The sequence below is a fragment of the Hyposmocoma kahamanoa genome, unplaced genomic scaffold (assembly GCF_003589595.1).
Source record: "Hyposmocoma kahamanoa isolate Upper Pololo Valley unplaced genomic scaffold, ASM358959v1 93, whole genome shotgun sequence".
NCBI lineage: Eukaryota > Metazoa > Arthropoda > Insecta > Lepidoptera > Cosmopterigidae > Hyposmocoma > Hyposmocoma kahamanoa.
In genome coordinates, this window is record NW_020654810.1 from 12,580,338 (window position 1) to 12,601,456 (window position 21,119).

At 36.6% G+C, this 21,119-nt stretch overlaps 1 protein-coding gene across 10 annotated transcripts in view; it reads left to right on the top strand.

Moving 5' to 3' along the window:
- LOC113237515 (CAP-Gly domain-containing linker protein 1) overlaps positions 1-21,119 on the top strand; it is a 56,193-nt gene that overhangs the window by 30,223 nt on the left and 4,851 nt on the right. For 3 of the 10 annotated variants that reach the window (XM_026474019.1, XM_026474024.1, XM_026474023.1), the window contains exons 2-14: positions 4,275-4,337; positions 4,534-4,608; positions 6,064-6,153; positions 7,017-7,169; positions 7,253-7,489; positions 7,575-7,764; positions 7,848-8,067; positions 10,578-10,634; positions 18,088-18,228; positions 18,774-18,905; positions 19,862-19,882; positions 20,432-20,603; positions 20,748-21,104. In XM_026474019.1, the coding sequence (XP_026329804.1) occupies positions 4,275-4,337; positions 4,534-4,608; positions 6,064-6,153; positions 7,017-7,169; positions 7,253-7,489; positions 7,575-7,764; positions 7,848-8,067; positions 10,578-10,634; positions 18,088-18,228; positions 18,774-18,905; positions 19,862-19,882; positions 20,432-20,603; positions 20,748-21,104 (1,908 nt within the window). Of the gene's footprint in view, positions 1-3,362; positions 3,456-4,274; positions 4,338-4,533; positions 4,609-6,063; positions 6,154-7,016; positions 7,170-7,252; positions 7,490-7,574; positions 7,765-7,847; positions 8,068-10,577; positions 10,635-18,087; positions 18,229-18,773; positions 18,906-19,861; positions 19,883-20,431; positions 20,604-20,747; positions 21,105-21,119 lie in introns of those variants that run through there. The other 7 variants (XM_026474020.1, XM_026474025.1, XM_026474022.1 and 4 more) reach the window with 5 other exon arrangements.

A 21,119-nucleotide genomic window follows, 5' to 3' on the forward strand; every position in this document is an offset into this window, starting at 1 on the left:
TTCGATATATTCATTCGAGCAAATTTTCGAAACAGACCGAATATATTAAATTTAGGTTTTAGGTCTTTTTGAAACATAATAATTATAAAGTACATCTTTTAACTATACTAAATTATTACACCAATAGATATGACATCACGCAAACAATACAAAGGAACCGCAACAGCTCAAGTTAATCACTCGCAACTGCCACAGGCGCTTCATTTATGTTTATTTAGAGACCGATAAATTCAAATGTATTTTTATTTCTCAGAAAGGAATATACGACATACCGCGTTATTACGAATAACCTATTGCGAAGATATCTAAAGAATACACGTCCAAAATTATTTGTTGTAATCATGGTAATTACTACAATTTAGAAATTGTCTTCAATCTTAAAAGATTATAATTATTACGGAAACAATTACCGATAAATCTCTTAGTCCCCGTGGACAATAAGCAAAGCGTTTAACAAAAACGCCGCTTATTGGTTTTGGTGAGACAATCGCTTTCAACTTCTCTTTAAGTCGCCAAATGCCATTTTAGGCGCGCATATTCCCAAATACGGTACGATCTCTCTTTATTGTTATTTACTGCAGAGTACACATTATCGTATCATGTTTTTCTACACGTATTGTCTTATTATTTTACCCGTCGCCGAAACATTGATCTCCATAAAAGAAAATGAGTCATATGGGCTTTAAAGCAATTCGTTACATGTGCCTATTATGTAATCCCTTTAATAAATTTTTCAGATATGATAATAACGCGTTAATGATAGCTTGAGTTATAAGATCGATGAGTCAGTGATATTTATTGACTTGACCTCGCTACATCTTCGCTGTATCTGTGGTCGATGGTCGCGAGATGTTTTTAAGCCACCGCTAGGATTTGCATGGCCGCCAACTCGGTCAAAGTATTTTGGTTCCCAGGTTACTGAACCACGCACTAATTCAAGTAGAATACTTCCTCATAGCACGTTTACACTTTCGTAATATACGACTTCCAGCACTTACTACAATCAGTATTCAGAACGTATTCGATTATTTTGAGCCATAATAATAATAACCTTCGTATTCAATTATTAACACATAACTACCATCATGAACTACTTTCTCTCCCAGGGTTGTGGCACTGTTTTTTGTGCGAATAAGCAGCATAAAGTCAGTTGACGTGGAATGGACTTTCATTTGTGTGTCGACAGCTTGTTCTTACCGTCATTTAATTAGTGGAAAATCTCGTAATGTTACAGGTTTCATGAGGTCCATTAGACAAAGTGTATAATTGCCATTGAAAATTGCATCCGTCGTGCATCGTGAGCGAGTGACACGATTGCCGAGATGCGACCGGTCTGCTCACATGTGAATTGAGCACAAAATTGTACTTAATTAACAAATTAGGTCCCATTCCCTACAAAGGCATGAACCAGGTTTATACAATCAAATAATTTTTGTAACTCGTATGGGATTTAGAAATAGCATTTAGGTTTTCCATATTAGCAAATATACGCGAGTCTTTTAAATTGAGAGTTGAATTGACTTGAACTTGACCACAAAAACCACCGTCGTATTTACAAGTACAGCTTGTTGTTAAGCACTCGTTTGTCATACGTTAATAAGATGAATAAATAATGGCCGTATTTGTATGGCAGTTACATCATTTCAGTACATACACAACTTTTAAATACCTACCTACCCAGCCATAAACATATAATTTTAATTTTCCATAAAATTTTGTATCGTAAATTTGGCGAACATGATTCATACCTTATTATTATGTGATCTAAAGGGAGGGAAGTGTCCTACTGTACTCCGCCCCCGCGCGATCCGACGAGAGGAGAGCTCGATTATGTGCGTGGGAGCTCCATGCTGTTTTATTGTATGACACCTGCTGTGACACAATACGTGTAATGTTCATTTTAATAACAACACACTATCACTAAGGTTATCTTCACGTGGACATTCTTAAAAAGAATCTGTCAGGAACACATTACATTCATTGCTTTGAGAGTGAACTTGTAAGTCATAATAATTTATAGCTGCGATTTGTCTGAAACTACCTACCACGTTCACAAACATGTTATCCGGCTGAGATTTTGTATAAGTTTGACAAATGTCTTTTTACCATGACAATAGATCTCCATCATCTGACCGACAGCCGCGAAAAAAATACTAATTTGTTACGCTAATGTCGTCTATTAAACATAATATCATCGAAATAATTTGGTTAACTTGCAACTCACCTTGATCCTGTCATTCGCGCATATAGTACCTATTATTTATTCAGTTTTCACTTCATTTTTTCGCCTTATGTTTTTTTACATTTTGCCTCCATCCCACCTGATGGAATCGACGATGATGATGAAGTCGACGTTGGAGCATGCACACATAAGAAATGCCTATTCACTCTAGCCTTAAAAAAGTTCAAGTTATACCATTCAAGAAACAAGTCTGCAGGTAGGGAACTGCTCCATAGCCGTTCGCCATATAAATGGTGAACAAAGCGAAACGCTTCATGCGATGGGAATATCTACAACATAGGAGTATAACTCCAGCCTATGTCTGGTCACCCAATACTGGAAAGGCGGAATGAAATCGTGCAATATTATTTTCATTATGAACAACTAGTGTCTTTAACATTCCTGAGAAACGTTGTAACGAATTGTATATTTAAATCCAGACTTTGTTCTAGCTTTCGTAGCTACAGAACCTTGTTAGACACCCGTCATTACATAATTGATTGGCGCCTGCAGTGCACCAAGTTGTCTGCGCCTTGAATTAACAGTGGCATTTATTTAGCTCACGACAAGTTCCTATTACCTTCATTAGGAGAAGACACGTAACAAGATTTATACTTGTGAATACAACAACGCTGTTATTATTGGTTAATGAATAATTGCGATCGGCTAAATTAAATAATAATAGTCTCCTACGCGGAAAAGCTGCATCAGATCTTACAGTGTAATTATCAGTGCGTGATTGCATAGCCGTAGTCATGCATACAACGCAAGTGCGTTTTCTTTAGTCTATAGATGAACACAGGTGCCCAATGTAACACTTCTGTACTCTCTTTTTTTTTAAATAGTTTTTTTTTTCTTTCACAGTATTATTTAATGTAAAATCTGATCACGTATCTAGTAGATAAACAGACACTTTTAAGTCAAGTAAATTCATGGATCTAACAGCGTCGATTTCAATATCTCCTAATAGTGACTAGGCTACGTCTAGGCTAACAATAAGTCTAGGAAGGCTTTCTTCCTAGTGTCCACTGCCTAGTGGGCGTCGCAGGGCCCGAGATGAGCCTCTTGTCTACTCCTAAGTTATGATTGGCGTGCCCACGCGCTGCCGCAAGGCCGCCAGCCTGCGCAGTTGTCGTGCGCTGATGATTAATCAGCGATCAGTGCCGGACATACGCCAGGACCAATCGGCCGGCTCTACTGCCGCTCTGATCTTAATCTGTCTATACTCTGTGACGTGAGTGTCGTTCCATACCTATGTGATCAGATTCAACGAATCACTAAACGACAGTGTTATAATTATAAATTTCAAATTGTCGGTCGTTCGCTCATTACAATTTATATTACTTTAATTATCATTATGGTCGCTTCACCGTAATATAAATTAAGTAAATAATGATACATATGATTTATATGGATGTAGGTACGTACAATAATGGACAAGTATAATGTTCATCATACTTATAGTAATTTGGTGCAATACTTTTGTTTTTGTTTTTTTTAAGACCCCGCACTAGAGCTATAATGTTTTTTCTATATTAAGATCTTATTTTAAACTATTATTATGTCCAGAAACATTCTCTACGTTTCATATAAGCCCGAATTTCCTCATTGTGCCTGTAACAATATCATACTAAATCATTCAGCCCAACATTCTGATTAAGCCATTAAGAAAACGAAGTTTAACGAACTAGAGCGAATTTAACAGCCAATTCTCACAATCACCATCCGAGTTAAAACATTATCACCCACAGGCTTCGCGGGCCTACTCGCAGCTGTGCCTCTTGTTGTCATTCAGTGGGTGTCTCGCATATTAGGTGTGATTTTATCGAACTTTGCCCTTACTGCATTCCAAACTCTGTTCTATTATGCGACATAAATTTTTTGCTGGATTTGCCTATTTATTATTGACGTTAGTTGCAGTATGTGTAGTATGTTTCATTACGCAAATTACGCCGACGTTACATTACATTGTTAATTCCTCATCAACAAATTTTTTGTTAGCATGTTTTTTACGTTAATTTTGCTTTACGTGTCTATGTTTTTGTTGTCGTAGACGGCAGCACATCGGACTCGGTGAGAAAATTGAGCGACGAACTGTCGAGAAAACATTTGTCAGGTGAGTTAATGTTTATAATTTTGCTGTGTGAAGAATGAGGAATGACTGACGTTTTTGATGCATGATCACAGCATGACACATGCTCCAGATGACTATCGCGCACATGTTCAGAAATCTTCACCTATCTACCATAGTGTCTAACTGTACATGATATCACCTGTTCACTATATCACGCTTCTGTCCGTATTGGTGGTAGACCTCATCGAGGCGGAGGAGGACGAGGTGTCGAGCAGTCTGCCGGACAAACCGCGACCGTACCGCAAGGCTTCTAGTGAGTTATCGCTGCTAGGAATCACTCACACGTTCACGCTATTTACATAAGTAAAATAGGATGGTGGGAATCGTTGCTAACAGAATGTAGACGTGGTGGAGGATCCATTTAATCACTTTACCTGATTCCTAAATTTCATATATAATTTGACGCTGAATAGTAACGACAAGTAATTACTTGTATATCTCAATAATTATTGAGGTATACATATTAATCGTAATCAGAGATGGGCAAGCGCTCGGGTTTCAACCCGGCACCGGGCTTAAATCGAGTTAAAACTCATTAACGCCTGAAATTGAGGGCAAAAACTATTTACAACTAAATATTTGTTGTGAATCGAGTTTTTTTCAAATTTAATGATATTACTACAAAACTGTTTATTGCTTTCTGATCTAGAGTATTCGATTTGCCTTTATATCGAATCTTATAAAAATGATACAAAAAATCGTTAGATCGTATGCACTTGAATCGATCTTCATAAACTCGAATCGTATTGTGCATTCTTAGTAGTGACAATCCACACGATTACGAGGTGGGTATTGTGTGGAGTTACCGCTTTATCGTCTAAAAAAGATTTTTACATCGAAATTTGAAATAAGTATGGAAATTACACCAAATTTCGTATTTGCCGTTATGCGCACGATTTTGGGCAGAAATGGGTTAAAACCCAGCGCTTTGATAAAAACACAGAGAATAAAAACTAAACCATAACACGTTATTACAGATTATGAGTAAATGTCAATGTCTAACCATATCTAATGGTAATAATATAGGAAATTTTAATAAGAAGAAAACTAATGCAAAGTCTTGTAAGTTGACTTACGGAAGGAGGAACATAACAAAATGTACAGTGCAAAATATAAAGCGTTTGTAAGTGTAACGCTTGATCCAGTCTACATGCGTTCGACAGGCGCCTACGCCCGAAATCTTGCCTTCGTAATTAACGTTATTGTCCTGAGTCTATTATGAGGCGATTGTTTTAATTAGTTCCGTTTATCTCAAAGCTTTGTAATTACACGCCACAAGTGAAATGGTAGCAAAAACGTGATATTGTAAACTTATGCAGTAGTCTGGAATTGCATTACAATTAATTAAGAACTGCTAAATGTCTGTTAACATAATTTAAAATGTATTTATCATTCAAATTCCCTATCAAAAGATGAAATTATCGTATTAAGAAAATCGCATGTGATTTAGTTGAAACACTTTTTAAAATGCCATGAATACCAAGTTCACCCACTGCATGCTTATGTTTGTTTGCTTGAGCCGCAACGTCTGCGAACACTGTCGCGTTTACCTGAAAAATGTAACAAATGAATTGAAACTGCCACTACATAATAGTGGTAATATGACGTTGATGGTGGTAGTAACGGCATGTGAGAAGTCGTAAAGCGCAGGTTTGCAGTTGTAGTGGCGTGTAGTAATGTGTGTGTTCGTGTCGCTTATGTGGTACAGCCAGCAGCACATACAGCGTGACGTCCATGGACGCGCTTTGGGAGAAACACGCCCGCCGCCTTAGCGAGGCTGGTCTGAGGAGGTCATCAGGTGAGACAGCACTCACTCTTGAATTAAAATGATTACACAATAAACGAATTTCGTATTGAGTTGTACAATTGAGAATTTCTAGCTCAACTCTTGAATATTTTATAAGGGTTCTTTGTGCCGCATCTTCGCGTAAACCTTTGCACAAAACAAAAATAATATATTTTACTTATTTTTTTATTTTGGTTTTTCAAACCACCAAAGTGAAATGGTTTACGTTTATAGTGAAATCATTTTAATTTCAAGTACTTTTTGTTTTCATATTATAAATGGTTTCAATTCACGTCATGCACCTCAGATCGCAACTCAAAACACGTGCTCGATTTTCCTTTTTTTTGCATGGGTATTTAGTTTTTAATACACGTATCGACGCAGAAGAATTTAACCTTGTGACCCCTTTACTTGCAAAGTAGTTCGAGAGCTAGTGCCAAAAAGGCCTGTAACACATTTAGCAAGTTGACTTTTATCTACTTGCTCACTTACGGTTCAAAAGGTTAAAGCTATATTTGTACAATTTTTATCGCAAACCGTCCGTCCTTCAAAGTCAAATGCAGTTTGTTGTTAATCTTCGAGGATATAAATGGAGCGAAAGTCTGTAAACTCCAATGCAACGATATGCAAACTGCAATGTATATGGCGTCCCGGCCGTTGCACTTGCATAGAACGGTATTTGAGACGTGTGCATCATAAACGGGGCCTAAATAGGGGTGTGTTGTTCATATATAATGACATTCATATTCAAGAGGAACCGCAGTCTTTTTTTTGTGAACTTATAACGACATTGCATTTTCCGGGTTCATATGTATTGTAATATTATCATTGTATTGTTAAATATTGATACTATTTTTCCTTTATTGACTTTGCAGACCACAGTGTGGTCCTGACCGAGGATACCGATAGTTTCATCATTGGTGAGCGTGTGTGGGTTGGCGGCACCAAGCCCGGTCAGATCGCATACATCGGGGAAACACAATTCGCTCCTGGTGATTGGGCCGGAATCGTACTCGATGAACCCATCGGTAAGTGTTAAATTGTAAAGAAATATGTTCATTAACTGACCGCAAATAAAGCCATGCTCCTAAATCTTTTTTTTTATCTACAGGTAAAAATGATGGTTCCGTAGCAGGTACACGATATTTCCAATGTGCAGAGAAGCGCGGTGTGTTCTCGCGCCTTACAAGACTGACACGTATCCCCTTGGTAACCCACGCCCCACACGATGCGTCGCCTGCATCCGATGCTGGCAGTGTGTTTGAACGTCCACCTTCTGGTGCTTCAAGACAACGCCGTACATTGTCGCCCAATGGTAGCGTACGCAGTGTCGTTAGTAGTAAGATGAGTAAGTGTTTCGCAATAATTAAATTACGCTTGTAGAGATTTTTAAATACTGACATAAATGGTTAATTAAATATTTAAATTTTTAGATGCTTCGGTCTCTACCACGAACACAGGGGAACTCCGTTTAGGAGATCGGGTGATAGTATCAAGCAGTCGTGGCAGTAAAGCAGGTACACTTCGGTATGTTGGCATCACAGACTTCGCACCTGGCATATGGGCGGGTGTGGAGCTGGATGACCCTCTGGGAAAGAATGATGGATCCGTCGACAGCAAGAGGTTTGTCTGAGGCAAATTGTACCTGTTGATAATGTACAACGTAAAGTCAACATGTTATACAATTTCTTAACACACACTTTCAGGTATTTCGAGTGCGCTCCCAGGTTCGGTTTGTTCGCCCCAATCGCAAAGGTATCACGGTCGCCGTCGAACCGCAAGCCGGGCGCATGCGCCATTCACAGCAACGGGCGCGCGACGCCGATGCGCCGATCGAACTCGCGCGAATCACTGACGTCGCTGGGCACGTCCATCGCGTCGTCACGCGCGGGGGTGAGGCTGGGGGTGACGTCGCTGGGCGCGCAGGTAGGCTAGCCCCGCGCGCGTTCGGCCGAGTCCCGCTCCCCGCGCACTCCACGCACCCCGCACACCCCGCCGCCGCCCCGTGCGCGTTCGCACTGCTCCGCGCCGAGTCTGCTCGACAAGACGCTGCTCATCAAGCACGTCGAGTACGACCGCTGCGCCATCATCGCTCTGCCGCAACCGCGGGTTTATTACGATATCATATTTCGATCGAATTCCAAATCAAAAGCCAGCAAAGAACTGAACCCACGTCGCTGGGCGAGCGAAACCCTGCCCAAGTCGTGGCGGTGCTCCGAGAGCGTGCTCAGTTTTGAGACTAGCCGGTCGGAGCGATCGCGGCGCAGTCTGTCGAGTGGTAGCAGCGGCTCGAGCGCGGGCCGCAGCCGCAACGCGGGGGGCGGCGGGGGCGAAGTGGTGCGGTGGGCGGGCCGGCCGGCCGCGGTGACGAGGGCCAGCCGCGGGGGCGCCGCAGCTACCGACATTTACATGGAGATGCCGCCGTCGCGCACTCACTTTACGGGCTTCGGGAAAAGCTACCATTACTCTTGCGTCTCTCCCTTCCAGTTCACCTACCCCTACGTCGTGTACATATAAATGCAAACGTTCCTATCAGCTGTGATTTATGATGTGCCGATCGTCTGACTCGTATTATATTGTGTACGTAGTCCGTACGAAACTATTAGATAGCAATTCGAAAATAAATCTCAATATTACCGATAAAATCAATCTCAATTTGTGAATAACTATCCGTCCCTTAAAAGTGTACTTGGTGATTTGCGTTTCATATCAGCTGAAATCATGTTGTTGAGAGATATTAAAGTTTGGGAAAGGGCAGGGAGATCGCAATCGTGATGGTATTCATGTAGAGGCTTTTCGTTGCATGAGCATAAGTTTGATTGTTTTGATCTGTAGCTGGCACCCCTTGGTTTGGCCCTTGTGTTTATGTAATTATGTTTATTAATTTTAGTTTTCGATTCACTTGGTCATAGAGGCTATTAATTATATTCTAAGTGAATCATAAACTTATAAGTTGTGGTCCATGTATCGATACTTCAGGGAAGAAACGGCGTGTAAGCCAGTTTTATCAAAATTAACTTATTGATGTAGTTGGGGTAAAGTTGATACTTTACCCCAGGCTCTCGATCTGTTTAAACGAAGAAAAATTTTGCGTCAACAAATAACATTTTTTATTAAAAATCACTATAAAAATTAGCAAAAATCGCTATAAAATTTAGATAGCAAAACAATTATAAAAATGTTTTGCGTACCTTGTAGTTTGAATCAGAGCTTTTTGTTCACTAAAGTATCGATATTAGGACCGCTTTTAGGATGCTTATCCATTTTAGTTCCATATACCTAGTTTTCAAGAGACTGCAACGATCATATCGTAGAGTATCTCATTTTTTCAACTGTGATATTATTTTTAGGATATTTATTCAACCGTGTGTGTATAATGCGTGTTAAACAACCCATTATTATTCCCGTCGAGCCTACTAACACAATTTATGTGCCTTTGTAATTATTTATACGGGCATGGTGTTGCTAGCGTACGGAAGTACAATATCTAGTCTAAAGCTCCATACAAATTCTAAGCACGTTATAAAATTTTATATATCTAGAGTGTAACTCTTTTTTTTTCTGTACTTTTTAGTACTTTGTTTCCATTTTATATGATATTTAATTATCTATTGCATTTATAGTTCATAAAAATACACATTTTTAGGTTTTATTTATAATTACGAGTATGTATAGTTTCATTTCCGTGTTATCATTGGCACAATCATATCTAAGACACTTTAGTTTGAGTTTATATAGAGCTTGTTTTATTTTGCTGACTGATATGTCCAACGAAGAATGTATACCATACATCCCTTGTCGGACTTCGCAATGTATTTCCAAGCAAAATATTGGAAATGCAATGTATATAAACCACTACTTGATGTACATTTCGAATTGTCTATTCCAACATGTATCATGTTGGGGTACATAATTTGCAGACGGAAAAACATAAATCATAGATGCTTTCGAAGTTGTCACTTTTATTTAGGTTATTCAAATTTTATTGTCCCGAAACTTTCAAGTTAGTTGTCGTAAACTCGGCTCTCGGTCATCAGCTGGGTGTATGGGAGACGTCTTCGTGTCCTATAAACCAGGCTGAAGACTATATTCAATACTTGATTGAAAAAAGCCCTATGGTAGTTTTTTCAATGTACTTGCTATTGAATATCGTTAGAAAAATCTTATTGTTGATTATTCCGTGTGCAGCGCGACATAACTGTTACCTAAACTGTCACTCCTCTCGCACCTGACAACTACCTCAGGAACCGACTCAGTTAAGCGGCAGGCCTGTAAGTTGCCTTGCCGGTTGCTTGTATCTAGCAAAAGACCAGCGTTTGCATAGCGCCTAACTTAGAAAGCATCTATTGTACATCAAGTAACGAGTGAGTGCGTTAACGCGTGTTGTTTTTCCCATGTTTGTCGCATTCGCACTGTCACTAACGGCACGGCGGCAGCGCATGGGTGGTCCGCGAGCCTCGTCCACGCCCGTCTCGGCGAAGAACGCGTTACAGGTACAGTACCCCACCATCGCCGCGCGGTAGAACCCTCTCGCAACTCACAATCGTGTGTTATGCGTCAAAAATGTATTTTGAACACTGTACACATTGAGCTGTTGAACTTTGTTATTGTCTATTTACTAGTGAATATTGTGACTTGGTATATTTGTAAAATGACAAAAATTAAAAATTACTTGAACATATCAATGCCACTGTTAACTTGCAACTCAATTTATTATGAAATAAATAATAAATTGGACGTATCTAAATTGACATTTCAAATGTTATATGTGTAATGAAACGCTGCGCTTTCTACTAAAGCGTTGTAAGCGTTATTTTTGAAGTTTAACACACGTTTAGTGTTAGTGCGATGGAACTATTGCTCGGTGATAAATGGGGCTTGCACTTTTTAACTGCTACCGACTGCTATAGCATCTCACGGGCTCTACACTGGTGTGTAATTCAAAACAATTACGATGTTATAATATGATGTAGAGTGAAAAACATCGCTCAACAACATCGAAAATCAGATGGTGGGCCCATTAATAATTAAGTCCGATTTGTTTTGATACTAATGACGAACAACGATTGTAAAGTTTACAAAGACATGTTTTTTTTTAATAAAATTGTATTACTTACAAACTAAACCTTAACAAAGCATTGTTTAATTTTATTTGTCAATTCGCAGACAATAGTATAATAGACAATACGTCAATTACGCACACGAAGTACAAAGAACTATATTTTTATACGTATGTTCCACAATATACTGTTGTACAAGTTAAATTCAACGTAGCAATGTATTTCATTGTTGTTTTGAAATTTATTTTCAGAAACAAAAACTGTGATAGAATATTTGGTTTTACTCTTATTTATTTTGAAACCTTTTTTTAACAAACTTTTTACTGTTTACTTTTAATACATTATTTAATATTTTTATTAATATTTTTTAAATTAACTTTTGACCAGTGCCTGTAAGTTGAAAAGATAATATTCATAATTGTTAAGACTCACTCTGCAATCATTCCCTCTTTTTAGATTTAGATAGATATTCACTTTTTAATAATTCCAACTGTAACTAGTATTAACATTCCTAATTATAGTATTTAGATGTTAATGTTAATGACTAATATATTGTTAATTAATTTTAATTTAAATGTGAACGATAATTAAATTAATAAACTGAATAATTATCAGTTGTAATAAAATGTATTGTAAGTGTTGTGTATTTATTCTACCTTGTCCTTTACCCATCTAATTAATTTAGATAAATAAAGTTATCACATTAACTGTCGAGTTGTTTTATTATACTAATTTGAAATGTACAAAAATATCGCAGAAGGTATATGTATGCACACGACCAACGTGTTCAAAATAGTAATTAATCACAATTTCCAGCAATTTATCCTTTTGTTTTTCATTTATTAGCCAAAACAAAACGGAACAGTGGTTCTTAAATCTAACCTACCTAGTGCAATCCTTTTAACGGGTTTTAATAGTAGGTGGCTACAGTTGCCATTTTTCAAAGCATTATACTGGAACAAATTCGTCATTTGTTTTAAAAAAAAATATTAAAAAAGAAATTGTGAAGTCCTTATTTTACATTTTTCTTTTACATCATTATTTTATATCCAATACACATTGAATAATAGAAGTCATTTAATGCAATCATGCGGTAGATATGGTGTACATTTAAAAATTTTCAGCACATATAAACTAAACTGTGGTGTGTAGTAGGTACAACGTAATAAACATTCAAATTGTCACAAAATCGCACACCTCATGGAAGAATGGCATAAGTGGAGTTACTTGAAACATGTTTAATGCTCCTACAGAAAAATATAACTACTAATGGAGCAATAAACGTTTTTGATTTATGCCATTCTTCCATAAGGGGTGCGAAATGTTGTAAACAACAGTTCCAATATGAAATTCAACAACAAACTCAAACTAAACATTCACAGTGTATTAAAAACATGTCGTGTTTCCAATTATATCACCCACTTTTCATCTTGTATTTTCCAACTCGTCAAGAAATTAGTAAGCCCAAATTCACATATTGCAATTATCCTTGTTCACATTCCCTACAACGTCCCTTATCCTAGCGTGACCATGCTCAAGTTTTTGATATTTGGCTAATCAGGTAAAAAGTTACCATTTAGTCTGTTCTAGTCGCAAAAAACAAGATTTAGTCTGTTCGCCCGCGGCCCTTTCAAAAGTATATGGGTGTTCGTTTTGTTATCCACGCTGAAATAAGCTTTAAAAGTAAGTTGAAAAGTCCCATGTATCTGTAAAAATATTATCTTACGGTTATAACTGTTTAGTTTCGGAACTCATACATACATGATTTGTTGTGCTTTGATACTCGGGATCGAGGAATAGTGCTGCTGGAATAACTTTATTCCAGTGGGGACAGTAAAACACCTTATAGCTTTGAAACGGCCCAGTAGAGAATACGCTATCTGAAGCCATTATAAACACGAGTAGGTGTTACTAACATAGTCATATAGTAATATTGATAACCTAATCCATCCTCCGTCTGTAGAAGCGCCGCATAAAAGCAGCCTTCTGTTTTTTATTTCACCCACCGAGTAATACCTTTGTTCTGTAACTTCTTTGTCTTCCTTCCTTTTTTTTTAATTCACGATTTTGCGTCAGCATACCCTGTTGTAACTATACCTATAGGTTAATTTAAAATTGAAATCTTGATTGCGCAATTGAAATGTGTTGTTTTTCAAATAACTATGCATGCAAAGATTTCGCTTTGACATGTGATAAATATGGCTGGCCTTGTGAATAAGTAATGTCCCTATGCTGAACGCTGAAACGAGGTCGAGCAAAATGGCGCTATCTATAGGTAGCTGACTACTATACACAATCAAATCCACAAAGGGTTTTATTTATTCAATTCAACTTTATTCTACTTACGACAACTACGGCCAAGTTCCAAAGTCCCAAGTATAAAAAATGAAAAATATTGTTGTCCATTTGCAATACTTAAGTTGATACTATACTTTACATTACAAACCATAAATTATGTTATATTAAAAAATGTGCTTAACACAATCTATTAAGAGTGTCTTTTGTATTAATTTAAGACATAGGTACTTATGTTCAGTGCAAGTGGGACATGTTTAAGGTTTTTGTGTGGAAGTTTGTCTAGATATCGATCGTGTCCATATTATGCTTTTTTATTTTATTTATTTATCATATAAGGCATAATACACACCACTGTTTTTAGTCGAATTTTACACCGCTAAGGTTCGTTGTAATGCGAACTATATCCACACAATATGTTTATGTATTTTAACAGAAGAAACATTATGTAATATTTTAGTAGGTAATTTGTATAGGTAATCATCATTAACCAAAAATATATTACTGAAATGGTATTGAGTAAAATATATATTAATATCATATGATAAAGAATCAAATTCATCATAATTTTTAAGGTGTTTACAAAGTAATCTGTAGTTTTTTTATACATATATTAATGATTGTTAAGACATTGTAAATCGTATCTTGACCAATTAACTTCCTAGGGTGGACTGACTGTAGGCATCGTTAAAAAGACCTCATAGTTTTTTGCGGCTTTTGATTCCACACTCGACCCCACCCATGCAGAACTGTAGATAGTACTACGATAAAATCTTATTCATCGACGTAAAAATTTGTTTGGTAACGTACCGTAATTTTTAGCGAATTTGTGCTTATTCCTAATACAAACAGGCCTACTATGTATATGCTGCTTTCAGGCCTTACGTCCAGCTAACTCTAATAAGGTAGAAACTAACGACTTTCACGCACGACATATTGCACGATTAGCAAGCGCGTGCAACACTTATCTCTCAAATTAATAAGCAATAAAACACGAACCGGTTTGCGCTTCCTAATTACAAAATCACGATATTTTGTTATAATTATGTAGATATCTTCCGGTTGATCATTATCTTGCTTGCTGTTAAAATTACTGGTAAAAGTTGAAAAAAACTTTTACAGGCAATTTGTTGTTCGTCCCGTGACTTGATGTTATAAAAAAAAATTATAAGTACTTACACAATACGTGATAATATCGTGTCATAAGAACCAAAGTACCTATATAACACTAACCTATAGTCACATAGTTTTTTTACGAATATTTTAAAGTCTGAAACGATCTTACAATAAATTCAGCATACAGTAATAGTTACATCTCGATCAAATTCTAAAATATACAAACATCTATTAGGCTCAATTTATATCGCGGCGGAACGGAATGGAAGATAATTTTTGTAAGAATTTTCGTACATAGCATAATGAACTTTATGATCGATTGTGTAGGATACTGCACAAACTAGATACGAGGCAAAATCTTCCGCGGAATTCTCGCGCATGCTCGAGACTGCTCGAGCATTTCGCGGAAGATTTTGGCTCGTATCTAGTTTGTACGTTAAACAATTGACCATAAAGTTCATTATGCTATGTACAATATCGTCAGAAAAATTTGCTTCCACTTCTTTCCGCCGCAATATAAATTGAGCCTAAAGCTCTTAGCTACGTAAATCCTCAAAATGGCAACGTTAACGTTCATAATCGACAGTCCACTTGTCGCACAGAAGTTTAGGTACCGAATAATAATAATAATAATAATAAACTGAATAGAACAATAATAAAAGAAGAAAATTATATAAACACGAAGTGTCTAACTACGCCTGAAAACTGATTTTCGGGCGCGAGGCTGAAGATTCAGATTCACTTATTTCTCAAATATAATATACAGTATAAATTGCACTACTTATAAATCAAAATATAAGAAATTATATCGTCAGATCTCATCGTCAAACAACAACGAAAAATACACAATAATTATAAAATTAACAATTCATTAATAATAAATATTGTTGTCATTAAATTACATTTCAAATATCATTCCTAATTAAGTTGATAACAACTACATGACCCGAGGAAATAGTACAAAAGTATGACAATGCTTGTCTTGTATTACAGTGTCAAAAGTAGAGCGTTATTACATAACGCTTAATACGCATAACGTTAGTACATAAAAATGAATAATGTTATTGCTCCCTTTATCTTCTTTATTTGGAAAGATGTCTTTAAAAGATGTGCTATTTCTTGGGAAGAACTTTATTTCTCAGTACATTACCCTATCCGTATAGAGTGGCCTACTTAAATCTCCACTAGGTTGGTACGTCTGACCAGTTTGAAGTTGGTAATTTACATTTCCTTTAGAGCTATTGTTAACTTTTGAAACAACCGAACTTCTATTTCGTCGCTGATCCTACAATACGACATAAAAATTAAAAAAGAAACCTATACCTCTACCTCCAAAGACTACAAATTCTAACTCAGAAATTGGTCTAGTAATGTTTTTAGCCTAATCTCTTAAGTGACTACAGGTCGTTTCCTAACTGGATTGAGGTTTTGCAGAAGATTAATAAGAGCACGTCTGCAGCTGTGCAGTAGTGCTGATATTTACGTCACGTCACAGTTATGGTGATATTTTAAACGTATGCTAATTATTGCACCAAATACTTATTGTACTTGATTCACTTTTATTTAGTGTACGTGACGTAAATCTACCTATTTCTAATTAACGAAAATCTCCTTAGCCTAGTATATTGAGGTTTATTTAGCAGTATGATCTAATGCTGGCACGAATATTATACCTATTTTAGGTGAAACTCCACCACCTGTTCAAACTCTCTTTAGTACAAATCTATAAATATATTTAAAATTAAGGTCAAAGGACATCAATTCCATACGCTTTTGGTCATCGAATTGATATTATGTATGAGAAATTGATTTATTTCACTTTATCAACGTTAAAATATTACAATTTAAAATACTAGCAAGGTTTATTTGATCGTCACTAATATAAACACATGAACAGCAATAATCTCTACACTGTAAAATGATCCAATAAAAAGAGTTTTAGTCGCGTACAAAACATTGCGTCGTTTATAACACTTCTTAAATTTGCAGATACGTGTTTTTAGAATCTGGGACCTGTTATGGACATTAGTTTTCCTGCGTTTCGCAATGCTCAGCGTCCGCCTTTACATCGCTTGTAAATGTTTATGATATGCTTGGTGAATATAAACTGTAAACAATTAAGTTTATTTTTATATTGTAAATAGTCAAAAGATCCCAGTTTATCCTTTATTGTTAATCGAAAATCGATATATGTTGTCGGATGTTGAAACTTAATGTAGTGTTTTTCCAGAACAATACATTTTGTAACATGCCTTAAGTGTATAGTTATAAGTCGTTTTATTCCTCGTGGTTACAGTGTCGTCGTCGGTGTCTTACGGACTCTATCTAGTGATGTTACATTGCTCTTACAAATACAAACCGTATCTACCCAAATTCTGTCGCAGTGCGCCTGATCCTAAGATCCATCTTATTTGATTTAGGAATGAGGAGGACTGCCATTTTCGTGTAGTTAGTTACATAAAACGTTTATTGTCTTAATTAAAAGAATAGTGAATAAAAACAAACTTTTTTTAAATTTTGAAGTTAAATTAAAAATATATACTATAATATAATATAAAATAAATACATTTAAAAAAAACAAAATCCTAACCTAATGACAACAGCTTGTGTGTGTTGCAGCAAAGCAAATAGTTGGTCAGTGCCGTGTACACTTGATCTCTCTCTCTCAGATCTTTAAATCGCAAAAATTGCTATGCAACAACAAAATGTTATTATATTATCGCACGCTGGAGCTGATGAACTGCATATGAGGATGTAATCATGAGTAAGCGAATTCGCCAGCCTGCTATGTCCGATGGAAGCAATTCCCTGCAACAGTAACCTGCTGACGTCAGTGTCGTGGACCTCATTGTGTCAGCTACGAATATCCTGATGACCGGAAGGTATATGTCTCCAGGTGGACTCTCCATAGAGAATCACCAAGTAAGACAGCGCTGAGTTCGAGAAGCTACGTGAGAAGGACCGCCTCACCAACTTCTTTTTTGTTTATTTACAGGGAGCCAATGTTTTGTACAATATCGCTTTATGCATCTAATCATTTGTATAATGTAAGGCTAAATTTGAAAACCTCGTGACTTCGTTTTTATACGAAATCCCTTTTTTATTATTCAAGCGCAATATCGGGCAATTAAAATAAAAAATATAAAAACAAAAAGAAATTGTAAACTCCTTTTAGTTATAAAATAAAGGTATAAAAATAGATTATACGACAATTATTTCTAGTAGATAATTCTGTTTTTTGTGCATACTCAAAAGTTCACATTAATGGAAGTTACGAGGTTTACAAATTTAGCCAACGTATGTATGTATACGAGGTTATAACTATACCATAGAAGTAATTACAATAATTGAATAATTTAGAATCTAATACTTAATTCATATTGTGGAACATATGTACGACAATTAATAAATAATCAATGTTAAAGGTTAACTGATTACTGTTGATTTGGGGTTTACATATTGGCAATGGTTCCAGGAGTTGCTACGAGAGAAGCAGCACCACCTGGAACGACTGATGCGCGAGCGCGAATTGGAACGCACAGAGGTCGCCAAAGCGTCACTACAAGCTGATCGTGCTGAGAGCGCGCTTGCGCAACTAAAGAAGGAAGCCTCACAGGTCTGTTGTCATTATTTAATTATCGATAAGAAATAATGTAATTACCGTATTACTGTGATTAAAGTCATACGTTTGATCCTTTTCAACTTTCATACTGAATTCTCACAGATGGACCAAATGTAACTTCTTCTTGTGCTTCTTTTTTAATATACCAAGTGACGAGACGAGCAAGTCGTGCGCCAGCAATGTAAGTGACACGCCTAGCGCATGTCTCTGATTGAGACAGCCAATGGCGCGCGCTTATTACAATTTTATCGCGTGCGTCGCGACTATCATGCGTAGCCCTGCTACGGGGGCAGAGTTGTAAATCGCAAAGACTTAAGGGGCACTGCCACTGCGCCCGACACCCTGAGACATAAGTTGACAAGTCCCATATGCTTGTAATTGGGTTATTAGACAATTTTTTTTGTTTATATTGCGGTATAATTTACTTAATAAGCTAGTTGCAAGGCTACGTCAGTATATTCAGAATTGTATCAAACACTACGAACCAATTCTCACAGTCGATTAATGTGTTTGTTAATTTACATCCATTTGTACACCAGGCGAACATTGAAAACGAAAAGCTGAAGGCGGAACTAGACAAGCTAAACAAGCAGCTGGAAGATGAACGACAGAAGGTCGAGGACCTCATGTTCCGTAGCGAGGAGGAGAACATCAACAAGGAGGATTATAATGTGAGTAAAATTTTCTACGTAAATACTTCGTGTTTCCCACTTACAACGAACAAGTAAATTAACAAGTATTGATGTAAATAACATACATAACGTGCAAGCAAAAACATTTTTGCATAGTATAACCAAGAAAATTACCAATCTCGCTTGCCAAAATTAATCAGATTATGGGAAAAACGGCAGCCGTGTTTGTTTTCTTATTACATACATAAGGTAAACATGTCCCTTTTATTTTTTCCCATACTATTAAGTTTTACCATACCATTTATTAAAATGATGCTCAATCCCGATACGCCATCTATTAGTATAACATTGAATTATGAAGTTTATGACTTTCGAACATAGTTATGCAGGGTTGTTTGTACGTCCCAGGACTACATTATTAAAATCTTAATCAACAACTTTTGTTCCATGTCTTTTTACAAAACAATACATTTCCCAATAAAACATTTTGTCACACTTTTTTGCTGTTTTGACACTTTTTGAGGTCTATATTTGGTAGTAAGGTAATAAATTCAAACGAGAAAGCGTCGTCTCTGATAAAACACAACCTTTTGCGTTTTGTACCGGACTGGTATTTACGCTAGCGCTTTCTTTTATTACCGCCTAGAGTTATCACCATATAGAGCAACCTAATTATTTTTTTTTTGTACTAAAATAAAATTTGGTGAATTACTTATTAAAAATCATGGAACAAAAGTTGTTGTTTATGAATTTAGTAATGTAGTCCTGCGGGGTTCTTAGCATTTTACAAATAACCGTGTTTATTTGATCGAAGTTAGACACTAAACTCTGAGGAGAAAACTATATTGACTACAACAGGCTGTACCCAAAAGTCATCAACTTACGCTTATTATAATCATCTGTATATTGAATTATTTCATACCAGATTTTTTTTTTTTTCAGATTATTTTATTTTAAAAGTATAAAGAGTTATAATTAAATTTTTCATTTTTCAGAAATACAAAGAAGCTATGGAGGTACGTTTCCATTCACTATTAGAACCTATGTACATCGAATCAAAATTAGTATATACTGACATTACTTGTGCAATTTATAGAACCTAATTACTACCATCCTCATCATAAACAACGTAATCGGCATTTTTAGCGAACTCGAGTTATTAACATTATCTGGAATGAGCGAAACGATATCGGCTACCGCCTCTCATCGGTTTTTTTATATCTTATTTTTTTTTTAATATATAATAGACACACGCTTGGCCACAATCTTATTTAGTTTCAGTTTTATTGTTAAGCATAATTACCGTAATGCACATTTTTTAAAGATAAAAATAACTTGGTGTCAATATTTGCTTTGTTTATGACGTTGACGTTGTTTATGGGTAGATTACTTTATAGGTAATTAAGATATTTACTTAGGTAATTAATTATCCACCTTCTTTTCTAGTAAAAATGAGTTACGTACTTTCGTATACCTACGCGCCAAATAAGTATCCCATCGCTGATATTTAGCCTGGTCTGTGAAATTTCTTTCTAAGTTAAATGAAAATACTTTCTAAATGCCAGCAAGAGAAAACAACACGCGAGCAACGTATCCGCGAGCTGGAAGCAGAGGCGGTGCTGCAGTCAGCGCGGGCCGAGGCCACGGCGGCGCAACTGCGAGCTCTGGAAGACCAGCGTGCCGCTGAGACTGCTGCGTTAGCCGAACAGCATAAAGAGGAACTAACAGCAGCTCACAGTGAGTAACCAGGCCATTATTAATTTTATTTATTTATTCATTACCAATAGGATTTGACTAAGTATACTTATTCGTAGCTCTTTTATCAAAAGCTTAAATTTCAATGATATGATTTTTACAGCATAGGTTTGTATTTGTTTACAGCCCTTTCATCAGAACTACAGAAACTCTTAGACGAAGCGTACGCTCTCCTCAAAGAAAAAGAATGTGAGAAAGATTCATTGGGCAAAAGCATGTCTGACGAATTGTCAAAGGTCAAGATGGAATCTGATAAGGCGCTGAATGAAGCAAAGACTAAAATAGCAATCGCACAAACTGAGTTTGAAACTCAAATTTCTGTTATAACCGCTAAGTTGCAACTAGCTGAATCTAAGCTGGAAACAGAGAAACAAAACCTTGAGCGATTGAATAAAGAGAACAGCCAAACTATTAGTGACTTGAATGGCAAGTTAGCGCAAATGCAAGCTGCGGTCGACGACAAGACGCTCGAGTTGAATAAGGGTAAGTGTTTAACAA